The sequence below is a fragment of the Lepisma saccharinum genome, chromosome 15 (assembly GCF_977018435.1).
Source record: "Lepisma saccharinum chromosome 15, izLepSacc3.1, whole genome shotgun sequence".
Taxonomy (NCBI): Eukaryota; Metazoa; Arthropoda; class Insecta; order Zygentoma; family Lepismatidae; genus Lepisma; species Lepisma saccharinum.
Genome location: NC_139243.1, coordinates 79,682,674 through 79,701,300, shown reverse-complemented (window position 1 = coordinate 79,701,300; position 18,627 = coordinate 79,682,674). Strand labels below are relative to the sequence as shown.

The window sequence follows — 18,627 nt, the reverse complement described above, 5'->3', positions numbered from 1 at the left end:
AGGAACAATCACATAGGAACACCTGTACCACCTGTACTGTACCTAGCCAGAATACACACGATTGAAATTTGCCACGGCCACCCTTCCCCGTGCTTGTGTGTTGAATTGACTTTGAAATGCATTCACACATTGTATCTATTAAAGTAACCCGAAGTTATTGTTCTTAAGCGCCGCGGTGGTCTAGTCGGTATGGCGTTTGACTGTCATGCGAGAGACCTTGGGGTTCTATTCCTGGGGTGGGTGGTAAGATCGGAATTTTTCCGGGCTTGTCCCCGCATAAAGCGGCTCATCCAGCCTCAAATCAATGGGTAGCTTGGGGCAACCCTGAAGGGTTGTGCGTGGGGAACTTAGGGAGGGTAACAGTTGCCCCACAACACTTTTTGCTACTTTTGCCCCCGCCCGTACTATGCTAAACCTTATCTACCAAGGGAAAATAAACTGTCCTTGCCAACTCTAGATTTGGAACCAATCGCCACCACACGCCAAGCAAATCAACTCGTGTGACGCTTCTGTTAAGAAAGAAGAAAGGTACTTATCATTTGCACCGAGAAAAACAAGAGAACAGCGGGGAACGCGTATCGTATTCATACAAGCATTCTTGTTAAATGTTTTACTAAAATTACTGTTGTTACAAAGTGTGGACTTTTATTTAAGCAATGAATCAGTTAGGTAATTATAGATAAAATTAAGGTAGCAATAAAACCACCGACACTCGTATGCAGTAAACACGTAGATTTACAAACATGCAAGGATAATCAAACAGCTGTTTGGGAGAAAGTCTATCTGTTGTACATTTCACAATTGGAATATTTATAATATTGTTAATCATACAAACTCAATATGGTAAGATTCTACGGAACGACTTAAGATGACCGGACCTCTGTCCGATTTTCTTCATACTCACTAATTGAGGCCTCCTAATCACGAATCCGAAGTTAAAAGGGTAAATTTCTCGTAAGGGACAGTCAGCTGAAATTTGCTAGTTCATTTAATTTGAATATTCGTACTTAGGTATTCTCATTGAGAAACATTGCTGAAGGTAGCATTTAGCTTATTTCAAGGATATCAGCTTTATTTGCGAAATATCGAGTAAATTTTCTTAGTTTCTTTTTGCCTTCGGTAACAGTTTCATTACCGTACTCGGCATGCACTGTTTCCACGGCATGAGTTTACAATACCGGACCACTCTCCAATTTCTATAAAATTTCGTCTACTTACTAATTTCGGTGTCCTGATGACGTATCTGTAGTTCATATTTGGCGGTCACTTGTTAAAATTGTACATTTACGTGTAGAACTTGTAAAATAACCTTGCGATTTACCACGGTGATTGTCCATACACAGCAATTTGGAACCACCTTTCTTTCGCAATTCGTTAATGGTCTTTCTTTACGCACAACAATCTTGCTGACGTCAGACGAGGAATGCCTACGAGGTTAGGTTAGGCCTGTTAGGTTAGGTTCCATTAGCATAAATACAAAGAAAAATTAATGTTTTGGCTAAGAGAACTGTACCTTGTCTTGCCTGTTGATTTCTTCATGTTGGAAAAATGGCGTCTTCCGTGGAGCTATTGTTCTTATGGTAGGGTAACGTAACGTTAAGAAAACATAGTTTATTTCGTTTTTTTCTCGATTTCCATACTTGACCGCCAATTATTACATGCAGATTCGTGATTAGGAGTTCACAATTAGTGAGTAGGCGAAATTTCATAGAAATTGGAGAGTGGTCCGGTATTGTAAACTCGTTCCTGTAAATTTTCTTAGTTTCTTTTTGCCTTCGGTAACAGTTTCATTACCGTACTCGGCATGCACTGTTTCCACCCCCACTGCACCCAAAAATACCGGTACTACTTTACTTCAAGGATATCAGCTTTATTTGCGAAATATCGAGTAAATTTTCTTAGTTTCTTTTTGCCTTCGGTAACAGTTTCATTACCGTACTCGGCATGCACTGTTTCCACCCCCACTGCACCCAAAAATACCGGTACTACTTTACTATACCGGAGACACCTATCAATGATTTATTTCACAATTTTTTACATTGCTAACGTATTATTCTGCATTGCGGAACATTTCTTTAGGTGAAATAATGAATTTCTAACGAAAATAATGTCTATTTCTTACTTACTGTTGTTCCTTATTTCCCACAAACCTTCCACGGGCAGCCCCAAAAACCATTGACGTTAGCCCAAAAATTCACGACAGCCCCACGAACCATCACGGGGACGAGGTATGCCTACTAGGTTAGGTTAGGTTCCATTAGCACTCCTTTTGTTCAATTTAGCATATACTGACAATACGGGAGCGTATTGTGCTCTCGTGCAGAAAGCAAATGGCGGCAGCAGCAATAGCACGTCGGAAATAGATTTTCGTAGAAAACCACATGCATTCGCATTAAAATGGATCAAAACTACATTCCCGAACATCAACAACGCTACAGAAAATGATTTGCGTATGCACTTTCTCCTGTAAATTTGAAGAAATCCGTCTCCGGTATAGTAAAGTGTTACCAAAATACCTACGTAGCCCCACAAACCATTGACGCATAGCCCCACAAACCATTTCCGGTAAGGTTAGGTTAGGTAGGGTCACGTATAGGTTACAATAGTTAAAAATTGGTTGCAAAAAAATATGCGTAGCCCCACACACCATTCTCGCATAGCCCCACAAATCATTTGCGGAAACGTACCTTCTTCAGTTACAAAAACACATGTTTGGAAACGCTGACCGGGATTACGTCATCACACACAGGCTACATCCACTTGGAAGTAAGTGGATGGTTCGTGGGGCTAGCGTAAATGGTTCGCAATTATTTTGCAATTTCTAGCTCCTGATACTACCACAACACCAAATGTTAACTATGTTTGCCTACCCTAACCGAAACTAACCTAACCACACGTCAATGGTTCGCAATTATTTTGCAATTTCTAGACTTATCCGACAAATTTTAACTTAAGATACGCCATTAGCAGGCCTCAGTTAGCAAGTATGCCAAATATGAAGAAAATCGGAGAGGGGTCCGGTCATCTTAAGTCATACCCCTTTTCCTAAGGAATACGTGTCCTATATCGTTGGAAAGCTTATTGTATAAGGAATTAACAACGTAAATCCCAAAGCGAGGAAAATTACCTGGAGGAGGAAATTGATAAAAAGCGATGTTGTCCGGATATAAGTAATTGAACGTACTGAGGAAATTTTTCAATGACAAAGCACATATTTAGGGGTGAAATGAGTGTTAATGGAACCTAATCTCGTAGGCATACCTCGTCCCCATGAATGGTTCATGCGGTTACCCGTGCATGGGTTTTGTAGCAAACGTGAATGGTTTTTGGGGCTATTGTGAATGGTTCGTGAGGCTACCTGTGAATGGTTAGTGGGGCTGCACACACATTCACAACGCGGACACAAAGACGAGCCTGCAGTGTTGTTAACTCCCATTGGTTACCACCAAAAGGCAATAAGGACGTAAAGTAGAATCTAGCCCTCAATATAAGCCGAGAAGGATTATTTAAGACTTTATGGTATTATTCATAAATCAATAGATGGAACAGTTTTTTTTACACACACACACACACACACACACACACACAAATATTAAACATACAGCATTTTTCTAGTAGTATTTCTCTTTAGTTTTAATCATTCTTTCTATCTGCATTCATGTATTAATATATTATGTATACTTATATTTTCTTATGTAGCTCATGACAAAGGTTAGGTAGTAAAGCAGCCTACGGCTGAAATTCGTTCACTGAAGAAAGGAATTATTATTGTTAATATTATTAACAATGCAGAAGTTCACTCATTCACACAACACCATGAAACTTGGACCAAAGGAAATTTAACGCACCATTATTATTATTATTATTATTAGAGTAGCCATTGATCCTAACTACTGGTATGACTTGAGATGACCGGACCCCTCTCCGATTTTCTTCATATTTCACATACTCACTAATTGAGGCCTCCTAATCACGAATCTGAAGTTAAAATTTGTCGGTCACGTCTAGAAATTGCAAACCATTGATGCTAGCCTCACAAACCATTGGCGCTAGCCCCACGAACCTTTGGCATGTGGTTAGGTTAGGCAAACATAGTTAAAATTTGGTGTCGTGGTAGTATCAGTATATTTGGTTGTGAAACAAAAAAAATCGCGAAAATCGACAGTTTCCATTCCGAAAACTAACGCCTTATTTTAGCTTATTTTGCAATTTCTAGATGTTTCCGACAAATTTTAACTTCAGATTCGTGATTAGGAGGCCTCAATTATTGAGTATGCCAAATATGATGAAAATAGGAGAGGGGTCCGATTTTTTCCATTGGTATAATCCAATGTGCATATTTGTTTCCGGGCAGCTATTAGTTTAGACTGCTGTTGCTTCTATGTCATGCAGTGCGAGGTACAAATGGGTATTATGTCCATAAATGCAGAGCTAGGTGGATTAGGTTTAGTACTCTTAGGATTAAAATAACATCCCTAAATACTTTCAACATCTGATGAAGTGATATCTGGTCGCAAGCATGAAACCCCCTTCAAGTCTAGTGTAGGATTTGATTTAAGTAGAAAACACATATGTACTATGATATTAGAATTATGCACTTAAAACTAGGGCAATTAGCCAGTCTGATCATTAAATTTGACTCATAACAATTTTTGCTGTAGCAGGGATTATGCAATGCAAACCATTGTTATTTGATAAATTTAAGTAAATATGAATAATTAGGATAATGGTTCCGATTGTTTTATGATTTTTTTCAAATTCTCCTAGCAGAAGGACTAATTCGTAGAATTTTGGAAATCATTGTCTCACGAAATTTGAAAAAATTACGTTAAAAAATACCTTACGCAAGCATGAGTGCTTCCCATGGAAAACGTACAAGCAGCAGTAAATATCGTAGACTAGTGGGAATGAATGTAGAAGTAAATCGGAACCTTACGAGAATGTATTTAGGGACTTTATTTTAATGCTAAGAGAACCAAACCTGACCTGCCTAACCTCACCAGGAAAGCATATATTGAACAAAATCTTAAGTAATCGCTAAAACTCTGCAGTATGTGTTAACAGACGTAAATCGAAATCAAACCATGTAAAAATTGCATTTGTAGCATGATGAAATCGCAATAAAACAAAAGGAATTTGGGCCATAATTAGAATTTAATTTGATGTGAAAGTGGAACAGTGTGTATTTTGGAAATACTATTTGTGAATTTACTGAACTGTTGGTTAATGCTTTTGTTGCCTGGACATGCCTCTTCATTTTACGGTATTCGTAATTGGCCTTCAATTCATGCAGGCACAGGCCATAGTTGCAGTAGAGAGTAGCGCTGCCATGCTTGTATCCTTCCATTACCATGCTTTTCACACACCAATGTATGTCCTTGTCAAATTTTACTGAATCGCATCAATTATATGTAAGAGAAAATCAGGGATCAAGAGTGAGTGAAGCACCCAGTATATTTCTGTAGACGAAACTAAAAATAATTCACGCGTCAGCCCCTTTTTCTCAGGGGCCAGCCTTTTTTTCTAAATACGGGCTAAGAAAGCCATGAATCCAACTAAAATAAGCTATGGGATATAATCTTAAAACATTTAATTTATTAATTAATACAAGATTGGATTAAAAGTACTTAATTCTTGCAGCAGAGTGGCCTTCCTAAAGAAGGCCCAACTGGGAACAGCATGAATAACTATGCAATACATTCTAATATATGGTTGACTCTACTATATTGCTGTAGGTTTTAAAATTCAGCTAGCAACAGTGCAAAAATTTATGATGGTATGTTTATTATTCTGATTTACTGATACACACAGTGTACTCATTATTTTTCAAATAAAGTTAATGGAAATTTCCATAAGTGAACTCAAAATATTAAAAATAATAATACAGTAAAACCTCGTTAATCTGGACAGACAAAAAAAGCCGAATGCAAGGTTTTAAATGTGGCTAGAAGTCAACAAGAGAACTTCCCAAAGAAAAGGCAGTCAACCACTGATGAAATTCTGTTTCCTGCAGACTTTTTACTGTACTGTATAGTGTATTTAGGCCTATGCCCTTTAAATACACCATAATAAACATGTTTTGTTGCTATAAACTGAGTATTAATGCACTTTCTATTGTTCTTTTAGGTTATTTAAGATAATCCGGACTTTTGTTAAACCGGTCAACTTATCCTCCCCATTAGTCCGGATTAACGAGGTTTTACTGTAATAATAATAATAATTTTGAACTGCATTTAAAATTGAAGTGCCAGGTGAACATTTTCAGGTACCTTGGCTACGGAGCACCCTGTGTATATCTATATATTGTATTTTTATAGGTAGTTTAGTAAACAGTAGAAGTGCGCAGAATACTTCATAGAGTGGCATGTAAATTTTTGCTTTCCAGTACATATTTTCCAAGATTCCCACTCAACAAGGGATTTTTTAATCATTGGAGGCCAATGAGTGTGTGGATCCCATGAACTTTGTTGTAATTATGCAGTTTATTATACAATGTAAATCTATGAATCTTTTTACTTCAGATATAGGTCGTCATTTCTCTGGAATTCTCCGGGACAGTCCAGAAACATCGTCAGCCTTAGCTGCTATGCAGACGATGTTAAAGGTTTTGGAAGACAACAAAGGTAAGTTTTTTAGTAAGGGAAATAGGATGTATGTAAAACAGTTTCTCAATAATTTCAAAGGAATGTACAGTGTGCTTAAAAAAGAATGACCTCTATTTCATATAATTATATTTAATAATGAAAATGTGTTACAGGTACCCAACAAATTACTAAGTATTAAGTAAGTCCTTGAGTTTCACTCACCATATATATTCTGTGTGCCCTCCATTTGCTGCACGGATAACATCAAGACGAGAGCTGAATTTGTTCCAAATGCACCTGAGAGTGTCTTCTTGAACAGAATTTACTGTGGCTATGATTTCCTTAAGCTCATCAAAGTCAATGGGTAGTGGTGGAACAAAAACACGTTTTACGTATCCCCACAAGAAAAGTCACAGGGTGTAATGTCTGGAGATCCTGAGGGCCACAAGTCTAGTGCCAAGTCTTGTGTTTTCTGTTGCATAGATGCCATCTTGTGAACGACTAAGGTTGTTGGGGTGCTACTAGTGGTATCTAGCGGCAGCCATTTATAGATGTAGACCATGGTGGTTCAAGTGGTGCAAGTTTTATTCACTGGTGGTGTGTGTTGCACAGATATAAAATTGGGTCATTCTTTTCTAAACACACTACACAATGAATAATAATAGCCTAGATTTTGAGATTGAAAGTTGGCTACTTAACGTTCTCAGCCACCTATTTGGCTGCAAAGCATTTTAAATGGTCTAAGTGTGCAGAGAACCAACTTATATTTTGTATGATATTGATTGAACACAAGCAAAAGACATTTTAGAGTCATGCAAATATTCTCCGATTGGCCTTCTTACTCACATTAAAAGTGATAATTTCTTTGTTGCAGCTGAGACAGTGCAAGAGCTCCACTCCAACTTAAAGGAGGCGATTGAAGCAATGAAGAAAACTGACAACCCGGTGACTGGAGTAATATCTGGATGTGAGCTCTTCATGAGATTTGTTACTTTGACTCAGTTGGATACAGAGGTAAGTGGACAAGTGAGATGTCGCATGCCAGCAGGGCATTTAAGACACACAACTTTGTTTTTTTACAAATATTTAAAACGCTGTGTTGTAACGTTTTTTTTTATACTAGTTTAAAACACATTTTGAGACTTAATATTTGATAGTCTGTGGTTATTTGCATGTTTTGTAACTTTGTCTTTTCATTCATTCCATGTCGTTTAGTTTACTGTGGACAGAAATCTGATCAGTGGCTCAATATGTGTATTCAGTTAACAAAGAAACATAGCGTAATGAATACCCATGGGCCACATTTAAAACACGTGGCTATGTTTTTTTTACAAGTGTTTAAAACATTTTACAAATTGAATAGTATATGGATGAAACAGTTTCGTTGCATACTTAACATACTGCACATAGTTGTTAATGTCCATATTTTGTTGCATTTGCGATAAAATGTTGTATTTTGGAAAACAGAGTAGTTACCACAAGGATAGAGTGGGGCTTGGCAACTGTGGGTTAGTTTAATATTCTCAGTGATTTAAAGAGCGACACAAATAGATATTTTAAGAAGTTACTCAAGTGTTTACTTTAGGTTAGGTGGGAGAACAGCCACAGGCTGAACCTCAAACTTCAATAAAGAGAATTTGAGTTTGAACTGGAAACACAGTCCTTGGATGATAATATTCCTTTATTAATCATTATTATTAGAAAATAAGTCTTTCTTGGCTTCATGTTTCTTTATCTTTTTCCTTCAAATTGCCGATCGTGCACGATACGGTTCATGAAATTGTTACATCACTTTCCTCCTTGAACAGTTATTGTTAATCTGTTGCTCCTGATATTGGTACCATGGACTCCTCCTGGGTCTGCTCTGAAACAATCTCAGGATCACAGAAACTTAAACACAGCAATTTCAGTTCAAACCAGTTTATTGTAGGAAACAGCTTTATGAGACGTTGTATTGTACTTTAGCAAAGAAATCTATAGTCTACACCTGTCATGCCTGCATGTCCTTAACATACCCCCCAAAAAAGAAGTCACACGGCGTTAGATCAGGAGACTATGAACACCTCGCATGTCCCAACACACAAAAACTCTTTCCTGCATTGTTGCCATTTTGTAATGACACTACACTCATGCTGCCACCTGGTGTGTGTCACATGAAAACTTGTTGAGTGTTCGGTTCTTTTCACCTGTGAATCGTTATTGTATGTGTAATACTTTGTAAAATATAGTGATTTTTAAGTCCGATATATTTAACATCAGTAATTCATTTAACTTGCTTCATCTTCTATTGCCTATTGGGCAACAGAAAAATGTGCAGTTTATAATGAAGAAATGTCTTTTCACAGCCTTTCGACAAGTGCAAAGCTGTAATGATTGACAGAGGCAAGATGTTCCTCAAGAAGCTGATGGAATCCCGGGATAAAATTGCCAAGCTGGGAGCTGCCTTCATAACGGATGGTTGTGTAAGTACAGACCCTTGAATTCAACATCCATAGTATTATTTTTCTCCGTTGAAATCTTTGCCATGCACTCTTGATTTTGATGAACCTAACCATATTTTGTTTTGCAGAAAGTGTTGACGCATTCGAGGTCACGTGTTATTCTCAAAACCCTGAAAGCAGCTGTTGAGGCTAACAAGAGGTTTCAAGTATATGTCACAAAATCATCTCCTGATAACAGTGGGTGAGTCAACATTTGTAAAGTAGTATTAAAAACATAGACATGAAATTTTGGCCAAAACTGATAAAAAATTTACCAGTACTGATATTTTCCTGATCCGATATAAAATTCCACTGAAATGAATTAAAGTTCATTGACTTCCATAATCAATATATGCTACCAGATTGCTGCAATGCCAAAGAAGCTGCATATTTAGACATTTTCTTTTCCAAAAAAGTAGGGTATGGAGATTTAATGTTTTTATCCATAAAAATTATACCAAAATGGCGCTAAATTATACAATATTTATAGATATGTAAGTAATTTTATTCATAAACCAATATGTCTATATTTGCTTATACTGATGGAGTATTGATTAATTTGACATCACATTCCCAAAATAATATATAAATAAAATTTTAATAAATCAACCCAAACACATTTTTGATAAAAATTTCAATTGTGTAATGAGTGTTACAAGTTGTACTGGAGGATGAGAATGCATGTGCAATATTGGAAATGATGAAAAAATATAAATATGCTGACCAAGGCAGTAATTTATTTTATTAAAAACAAACTAAACGTAATGTTTCAACCTTCTAGCAAGGTCTTCATCAGACTCTGTATCAAGTACAAAAGTAACAAGATACCAAAAACAGTTTTTAATAAAATAAATTACTGCCTTGGTCAGCATATTTATATTTTTTCATAATAATGGAAACAAGGCTTAATGGTGTTGTAATTGGAAATGAGTGTTGAAGTAATTTAGAAGTTTAGAGAAACAACTTTGTCCATACTAAAGTCTCAAAAAATATTTTTTGTGAGAAATTATGTTGTGAAAAGCAGCTAGATAACTAACCTATCATAATTCTTATGAATTCAGTTGTCAGAACTTCCTGTTTTGAACAAAGCATGTGTTTCCACATGTCCACTCCCCCTCCCATCATTTCTTCCTAAGTTTCTTAGAAATTGTCTGTGCTAAGCTACCGTTACAGTAGGTGGCACTTGTCACATGCTCGATCTGTGGGATTATGTGTGGGTAAGTGAGCCAATGAACATGTGGAATGTATCAAACAAGTGAATGATGAGGGTTATGACAGTTTGACAGCAGAAAATAAGCTATCCATTTATGGACTAAGTGAACAGACTTGTCATAATCTTAATTTTAATTTTATTCATTGCTTTGCTATCCTGTGTATATTGTAGCCATCAATGATGGCATTTTCCTGATGAAAGTTCAGTGGGAATAGCCAAAATCTTAATAATAAAGAAATAATTTGTGCTTGGAATTTAACAGTGTTTGATTTCAGATTTTTTTAAAATTACGAATTAATTGAAGAGAATGTATTAATATCCCACTTGCATGCTAACATGAAATACTTTTCAGAACTGGAAGGTAATCTTCGTCAAACAATTGTTCAAGCTATTGATGGGAACAATTCATTGGTAGACAGATTATCAGCATAATTGATGTAAAGATCACAGTCGGATACAGTGCATATTTTTTTGATAGTCGTAAGCATAACATGTGTTGCTGTGTAGAAAGTGCATGTACATATACTGCTGGACAATGAAAACCGGACACTTTAATATTTGACATCTGAATTGCAATAACAGCTCGCAGGTATATTACAGAATGTTCGGCAGATCATGTAGTACCATATGAACCATTCATAGGCTCGGACTTTGTTTATGCATTCGTACTTAATTCAGTTTCTGCAACATTTAGTTAGCCCTTGTACCAGAGCTTTTATCGACCCATTGCGTTATCACAAAAATGCAAGTGTCCGGTTTTTTTTGTCCAGCAGTATATTTAGAGTACGGAATATTTCCTTGTTTCAGGGAGCAGATGGCCAAGGAGCTAGAGAAGGCGAACATTCCATGCACGGTTATACTGGACTCGGCTGTGGGCTACGTCATGGAAGGGGTGGATCTTGTTATGGTCGGAGCTGAGGGAGTGGTGGAGAGTGGAGGGATAATCAATAAGGTTCTTTAAATTTATATGTAATCACTCTTAGACATTATTAATTTCCTTCTTTATACAGTGTGATTAAAAAAGAATGACCTAATTTAAAATAATTATATTTGATAATGAAAATGTGTTTCAGGTACCCGACAAAATATTCACCGTATTATAAATGCTGTACTTGCCCTCCACCTGCTGCACGAATAACATCGAGATGATAGATGAGTAACAGAGTCTCTTCTTCCACAGAATGTACTGCATCCATGATTTCCTTGAGCTCATCCAAGTCAATGGGTAGTGGTGGAACAAAAACAAGCTGTATTATGTATCCCCTCAAGAAAAGTCACACAGTGTAAGTGTAATGTCTTGCTGAATTGGAGAACACAAAAAACGCCTTGTGTTGCACAGACGCCATCTTGTGAATGATTAAGGTTAGCATCTATTTGGGTGCTATCTAGCGGCAGTCATTTAAAGCTCTAGACCACAGTGGTTCAAGTAGTGCAATTTTCATTCACCTGCGGTGCATGGTTGCACAGATATGTTTTAAAATCAAGTCATTCTTTTTGAAACATACTGTATATGAAATCTTTTATACTTTAGAGAAGAGTGTTTTTTTTAAAGAACTTTACATATGTAAATATTTTGCAATGTATTGCAATCCATCCAAATACATTTTCAATTAATCAAACGAGGTGATCTTTGCTTCTTCCAAGAGTTTGTCTAAAGTTCGCTTAGAGCTACATTTTAATTCAAGAAAAATGAAAAGGGCACAGCCGTCAGAACATATAGACTGTATGCTGTGTGTTTATGTTGTGATCTGTCACTGCAGAATATGCAAAAAATATGTGATTCGGAGATTATCAAAGGAAAATATGAAAAATTATAATTTTTCAAATTTGTAAGAAATCTAAAAAAATAAGTATTTTTTTTAAAAAATAATGAAAGTTAAAAGTTCTGCCAGGACAACTGCCTATAAGTAACTCCACATTGATTGTAAAAGATATATGCAACATGAAACTTATTATTATCTGGACGATATATCACCCAGCACTAGTTGCAACCATGCATTGTAAAAACTTTAATTACATTCCTTTCCACATGATTTGCTTGGTATTTAAAATATTGGAGTCAACTCTGCTTATAATGAACCTTTTAAGGATTCAGATAATTAGTTCACCATGTTCTTAGTTCGCTAAAACCAAAATTCACTCTCTTTACCTGAATTGAGGTTAGTAGTGACAGAGAAATATCATTCAAAGAAAACACTTTGAGCCTTGACATCTGAATGTTCACTTTTCATAATGTTTAACTTATCTGATTCACACTCTCAACCTACCCCTTTGGCCTTTAGTCACTCTGCATGCTACATGTTTTCTGTACAAAAACAAAGACATGCAGGAAAGCAATTTCTTCAGATCTTCAAGTTAATATGATGAAATTTGTTTCGAAGCATTGTACTGTACTTAATGGTGCTAACAGTGATAGTTTTTTCATGGACATTTTTTTAGGTTTACTAAAACTGAAGTTGAGGGTTTACTGTAGTCTAATGTTAACTACATTGAGTTGAGTATACTTACTTCCTAGTATATTAATTTACTGCAAAGTTTTTTGTTCCCTGAAAACAAGGATAATATTTTCTTTCTGTATGTTTCTTAGATTGGAACTTACACGATGGCACTGTGTGCAAGAGAGATGAAGAAACCATTTTACGTACTAGCAGAGAGTTTCAAATTTGTACGATTGTATCCATTGAATCAGCATGATTTGCCTGATGAATTCAAGGTAAGGATTATGCTTAGAGGTACATATTTTTGGTAAATAAAAAGCAAGATTTCGGTATAAAAACAGTCAATTTTGGGTTCAAAAGAGGTAAATAAAATAAAATTTCATTGTTATAGCGCTGAAAAATTGGATCAAAAGCAGTATATAAAATGACATTTTGGTTTTAAAATAGGGAATATAATCAATCCTAAATTTGATTTAAAAACCACTTATTACACAAAATAAACACATCCTTTTAGTAACACATGTATGTAGTTACCAGAGTATTAAGTTTATACCTGTGTAAAGTGGTCCATTTTTGCTTCTCAAATATTTACAGCAGAATTAATCAACTTTCTGCAATTTGCATAGCTCACAGGATAATTCAAACTTCAGAAAGTTTAGTGTTTAAGAGTCTATTTCGCATCATTTTGTGACAAAACAAGGTAGTAAAATCCACTTAACACCTTTCAGAAAAATGAAAAATGTACAGCATATTATTTCACATATCATGGTTTTGTCAAAATCGACTTAAGCATGCCTCTAATTATTTTTTGCTGCTCACAATTTTAGAACAACCGATTCAACTTATGTTGATGTAGATGAATTGTTTGTATGCCAAAAATACAATGGTACCTGTTTTTAGGGATCTGTAGCTAAACATCTACATGGGAGGATAAAAAATTAGTTCCGATAAATGAGTTATTGCCATGGTAAAATGATTTTTGGAAAAAAAAAAAAGTATATGAAAAATTACAATAATGTAATGTTAGAAAAGCGGGCATTAAAACTTACAGGAAGGGAGGGAGAAGGATCTTAAGAATAGCGAAGAATGCAATCAAGAAAAAGGAAAACAGAGAAGAGGAAGAGGAAGGGATTATCTATGAAGTGAAGTGTATAGAATGTCTGAGTGTGTACATAGGAGAAACGAAAAATAGGCTGAAAGACAGGTTGAAACAATATAGGGATGATGTACGACTTAAAAAAGAGAGAAATGCGATATTTAAACACATGAGAGAAACAGGACATCACAGAGTGGGATGAGGCTAAGCAGATAGGAAGGGAGAAGAGAATGCTAGTGAGAAAATGGAAGGAAGCCAAGGAAATAGAGAAGAAAGGTGAAGAAGAGAAAATGAACTGGAATGGGGGGGGGGGCTGAAATTAAACAAAGAATGGAAGAAGTTGTTAGAGAGAATGGAAAGGACAAGAGAGAAAGAGGAGAGAAGAATGAAGGAAATAGAGCGTGAGATAAAGAGTCCAGCGACATTCTCTTTCAGGTGAAAGTACAGTTGACAAGGGAAAGCCACCTGCTAGATTGTTCCAGAACTACTTTCTAATAGTCTGGAGGCGAGTATTTTTGTGTATATATATCGTCCTGAGTCTGAAGAAGACCTTGCTAAAAGGTTGAAACGTTACGTTTAGTTTGTTTTATAATAAATTCTGCCTTGGTCAGCATATTGAGTTTTTCATATCATGGAAACAAGGCTTAATGGTCTTATAAAAAAAAATATTACACAAGGCAAAAATAAAACCAAAAATTAAAAATTGCTTTGTACACTCACGTTGCTTAAGCCATCTGTACATGATTCAACTGTCATTGAAACAAAGCATTCATGACCAAAGAAAATCGACAATTGAAAGTTGTTGAACAATGTTTTCATTGGAAATCATGAAAGGTCTAAAATTGTGTCTGTTCATGGTAAAAAATATTTGGCAACCATTTTACCAGGTGGCTGTGTGTATGGCAAGAAAAGAATAAATAGATTAGTTGTAACAAAGATGATTTTCTTTTGAAAGGAATATGAAACTTGAAAAAAGTGTGATTATATTCTCTAATTAAAAATGTAATCTGTAATGTAAACTCTTCTTAAGTGTGCTGTCATCATTAGAGCCCAGATTTGTATGTAATTACATATTCTTTTCCTTTCGCGATACATACCTTGAGCATGAATATGTCAACGAATTGTGTAACTGGCACCATTTTGCATAAGTTTTATGTAACATATTTATATATTTGCCAGGATATTACATATTTGCTAATTGACTTTACATAAAACAATATATTTCGATAACTTTTTTCTATTTTTATCCTTTTTCCTTATATTTTCAATCTCTGAAACATGAGGAAGAAAATTATAGACTGAAGATAAAAAAAAAATACTGGAACTGTTATTTATTGAAAAATGCTGGAGTTTCTCCCACCCCCTTTTCTGGTTACATATTTTAGTTTCGTTTTTGTACCAAAGTAGCTATGTATTTCCATTCGATTGTTCTTTCTGTAGATCTTTTTTTTCTTCTAAAGTTATGAAGAGCTGTCTTACATATTTACATTTTCTACAATAATTTGCGATACAAAAAGTAATTAATAGTTGACAAAATTGATTTCTTAAATATGTGCAAGTTGCTGTGCTTTTTTGAGTTTACAAATTTGATACAAATTTTAATTTGAAAAACTTATGTCTTTAAAATTATGTTGAATATGTTCAAATAAAATAAATATGTAGCAGATTCTTGAAATTTCTTGGATACTCGATTATGTATTATTAACATTACATATTTAGCTACATTTCCTTTTGATAATACATATTTAGGTACATATTTTGTCAATTATTGTTACGTATTTATGTACATATTTTGTTATTTTGATATTACATGTGTTTATTTTTTAACTTAAGGCAAGCATCCTAACCACACTAACTGACCATTGCACTGTCTAATACAGTGTGTTTGTTTCTCGACCCCTATCTGTTTCATTTGTATGACCCTTATACAGTGGAACCTCGATTTTCCAGGGGACCAAGCTGAAAAACCTTAAAATATGGGAGAATGTAAAATCGAGGAAAATTTATTAACATTTTACTACGTTGGGACCATCAAAATTGAATGTATAATGTGGGAATGTAAAATATATATATATAAAGTATATATTTTGATCTTCATGGAGAACTCCAGAAATTTTGCTTAACTAGTGCCAAAAATTGATATCTTCAATTCTAGTAGAAAACCAATTAGCTGGATGAAGTCAGTCTTATTAATTCAAAATTATTGAAATATGCCAGTATTTGTATAAGCTCAGTTCAGTGATAGCTTTTTATTTTCAGTACACTATAAGGAAGTCAGATTCTGACCTGAGCAAGCAGCACCCAATGGTAGATTACACCCCTCCAGCCTACATCACTCTTCTCTTCACGGATCTGGGAATCTTAACACCGTCAGCTGTCAGTGATGAACTAATTAAATTGTACTTGTGAAAACATATGTATTATTTTGTAAATAAAAGAAATGTGCTGAAATTTTTGTTGTTTTCAACTTTTTTTGCAGGAAGCATCACAATAGGGAGAGAACACCTGAAATCTGTGTTAGAGTGCTGCAATGAGTGTTTTTCACTTGAGTGGCAAATAGTTTGCATGGGCAACACCAGGTGGCAGTGAGGGGAGGGAAATTTCAGTCACTGTCCCAAAGTATCGGGATTTTTATATAAATTACATATAGTTCCTCCCCGGGCCAAAAATTAGCAATCAGAGAGGGGATGCAGAAATGAGAGGGGAATTTATCAGCCCCCTTGAGAAGCATTTTTACTTTTAAAAAAAGACAGTTCTCAAATATGTCTTGATTAATTTCAGAGAGAAGCTCATTCAGCATTCGGCTATTAGCAGATTTTTAATTTTTTTATCGTTGCCTGTTAAATATAATACTTGGATACTACTGGCTCAAACCATTATGACTTGAAACTTCTTGGCAAAATCTGCAAATTTCACTTCTCTGGGTTTTGAGGGGGAAAAAATAAAAGTATCACCTGTTGTTTATTTCAATTTTAGCCGCAATTTTGCTCAACACCAATAGGAATATGCTGACTGGATAAATATGTCTGCCACGGTCTACCCCCCAAGATGTGTTGACCCGTGCTTGCCACCTCTTCATATTTTCCCAGTTTAGCCAAGACAATGTGAGGCAGCATGCTGTACCCTCTCTAACAAAGTTTATGACAGGTAATCAGTAGAAGGTTCGGGTGGATCACAAACAAGAATTTCAAGTGTGATACGGATGGTGGAAATTTTCCTTTCACAAAATCTCTCTTTTGAAAATTTGGTTTATTTTTTCCACAGGACGTAAGAGGATTACAAACAGAGTTGTATAATTAATGTACGTCAATTTTATTTTCTTTCGTCTGTTCTAATGTGATGGGGTTTGCATAAGGAATGAATGTGAATAAAAGATGCAATACTATTATATAAATATTTCGTAAGCACCCTGTGCGGTGACATGCATCGCACACCCCTAATGGCAGCCCTGGATCAACATTTGATGTTATTCGTATGCTGAAGTTGAGGAGTGCCAGAAGTATTTATTATAAGATCCACTCTTAAGAACAGCTTTATTCTTCACGAATCATTCATAAAACTCTCCGAAAAACTTACCCCACATATCTGACACACAACGGGAGATTGGTCTTTTAACATTGTGTCAAAATGCAGGAATTTAAATTCTTGCTGAAGATCCGTGTTGCAACTACATGTACTACGCTTTTTGGCCAGATTTGTTTATTGCACTACAAATAATGGAATGCACACAAAAAACACAAGCTACCAGTAAACTGCTTTTCTGCTTACTGTTCTCGATGACAATGGGACATTTTGGTTGTTATAAAGTGCTTGAAACGTAGTCCATCTGTTTGCCACAATGTTGACATGACCCTAGTTTCAAAATTCCATCAACATTTCTTTTAGCACTTTTTAGAAACATTCTGTCTCGAAAATTTAGACTTGGCAGTCAAGCTTGCTCCTAGAACGTAGATGTTTATAAAATGGGACAAGCCTCTTAAATGGGACGTATGGTCACCTAGTTTTAAGTGCTGCTTATTAGGCTCTGAAATATGGGACGTTGTTAATCATTCCACTACGAGTGCGGTACGCTCGAGCATGGAAGCCTCGAACGAGTTTGAGCGAGCGAAAGTGGTCCTATGCAGCACACTAGTGCGGATGAATGAAAATTAGCAAACATGCCATTAGAGTAAGAGCTTCTACGTTAGCAGTTAGGAAAATTGTGTTCGGCCCATGTGTTAGTCACAACTAATCTAGTGGATGTGCACATTTGCTAACTGAACAAATCCATGATTCCATCCATCAATCCATTATTGTTAAAATTATTTTTCCCAGCAAACTTAAAATTCTTTGGGTAAAGCCTACTTTGAGGTTCCCTTACTGGCCACTATTATTGCTTTAATCTGGGCTTTTAGAGTAAGTCACAATATTAAAAATATATAATCTGATGCACACGACACATAACTGTATCTTGTTTTGGTGGCTCCTTGGAGAACTTGGTTAGAACAGAGGATTTGTAGTAAAATCACAGGTCTGTCATAGGTTCAATGGTAGATACATTTGTTCATCAGGAAGACGAGATAAAAGGTGCTTTCTCGAAACTTAGTGTTAGAATAAGTATAGTTCAAAGCACTAGACAAAGGATAATTTCCAATTAACATTGCATGCTAATGTAGAACCATTGTCGCTAACATTCAGAGAATATTTCCATCTATTTCTCCTTTCACCTTTCAATGTCTACCTGAACAAGGTGAATCTTCTGCAGCAAAACAGTAATCTTGAAAACCAGTAAATGTAGTGAATTTCATCCTGAACTTTAGCACAGATCCTACACCAT

The 18,627-nt window shown here is 35.7% G+C and overlaps 1 protein-coding gene across 1 annotated transcript; it reads left to right on the top strand.

The window, feature by feature from the left end:
* The first annotated feature begins 529 nt into the window (after positions 1-529).
* eIF2Balpha (eukaryotic translation initiation factor 2B subunit alpha) lies at positions 530-16,255 on the top strand. Its single transcript, XM_083136494.1, has 8 exons — positions 530-669; positions 6,522-6,623; positions 7,459-7,598; positions 8,930-9,046; positions 9,154-9,266; positions 11,085-11,229; positions 12,865-12,990; positions 16,071-16,255. Exons 1-8 carry the CDS (start codon positions 657-659, stop codon positions 16,218-16,220), a joined length of 906 nt encoding a protein of 301 aa, XP_082992620.1. The 5' UTR covers positions 530-656; the 3' UTR covers positions 16,221-16,255.
* The last annotated feature ends 2,372 nt before the right edge of the window (positions 16,256-18,627 follow it).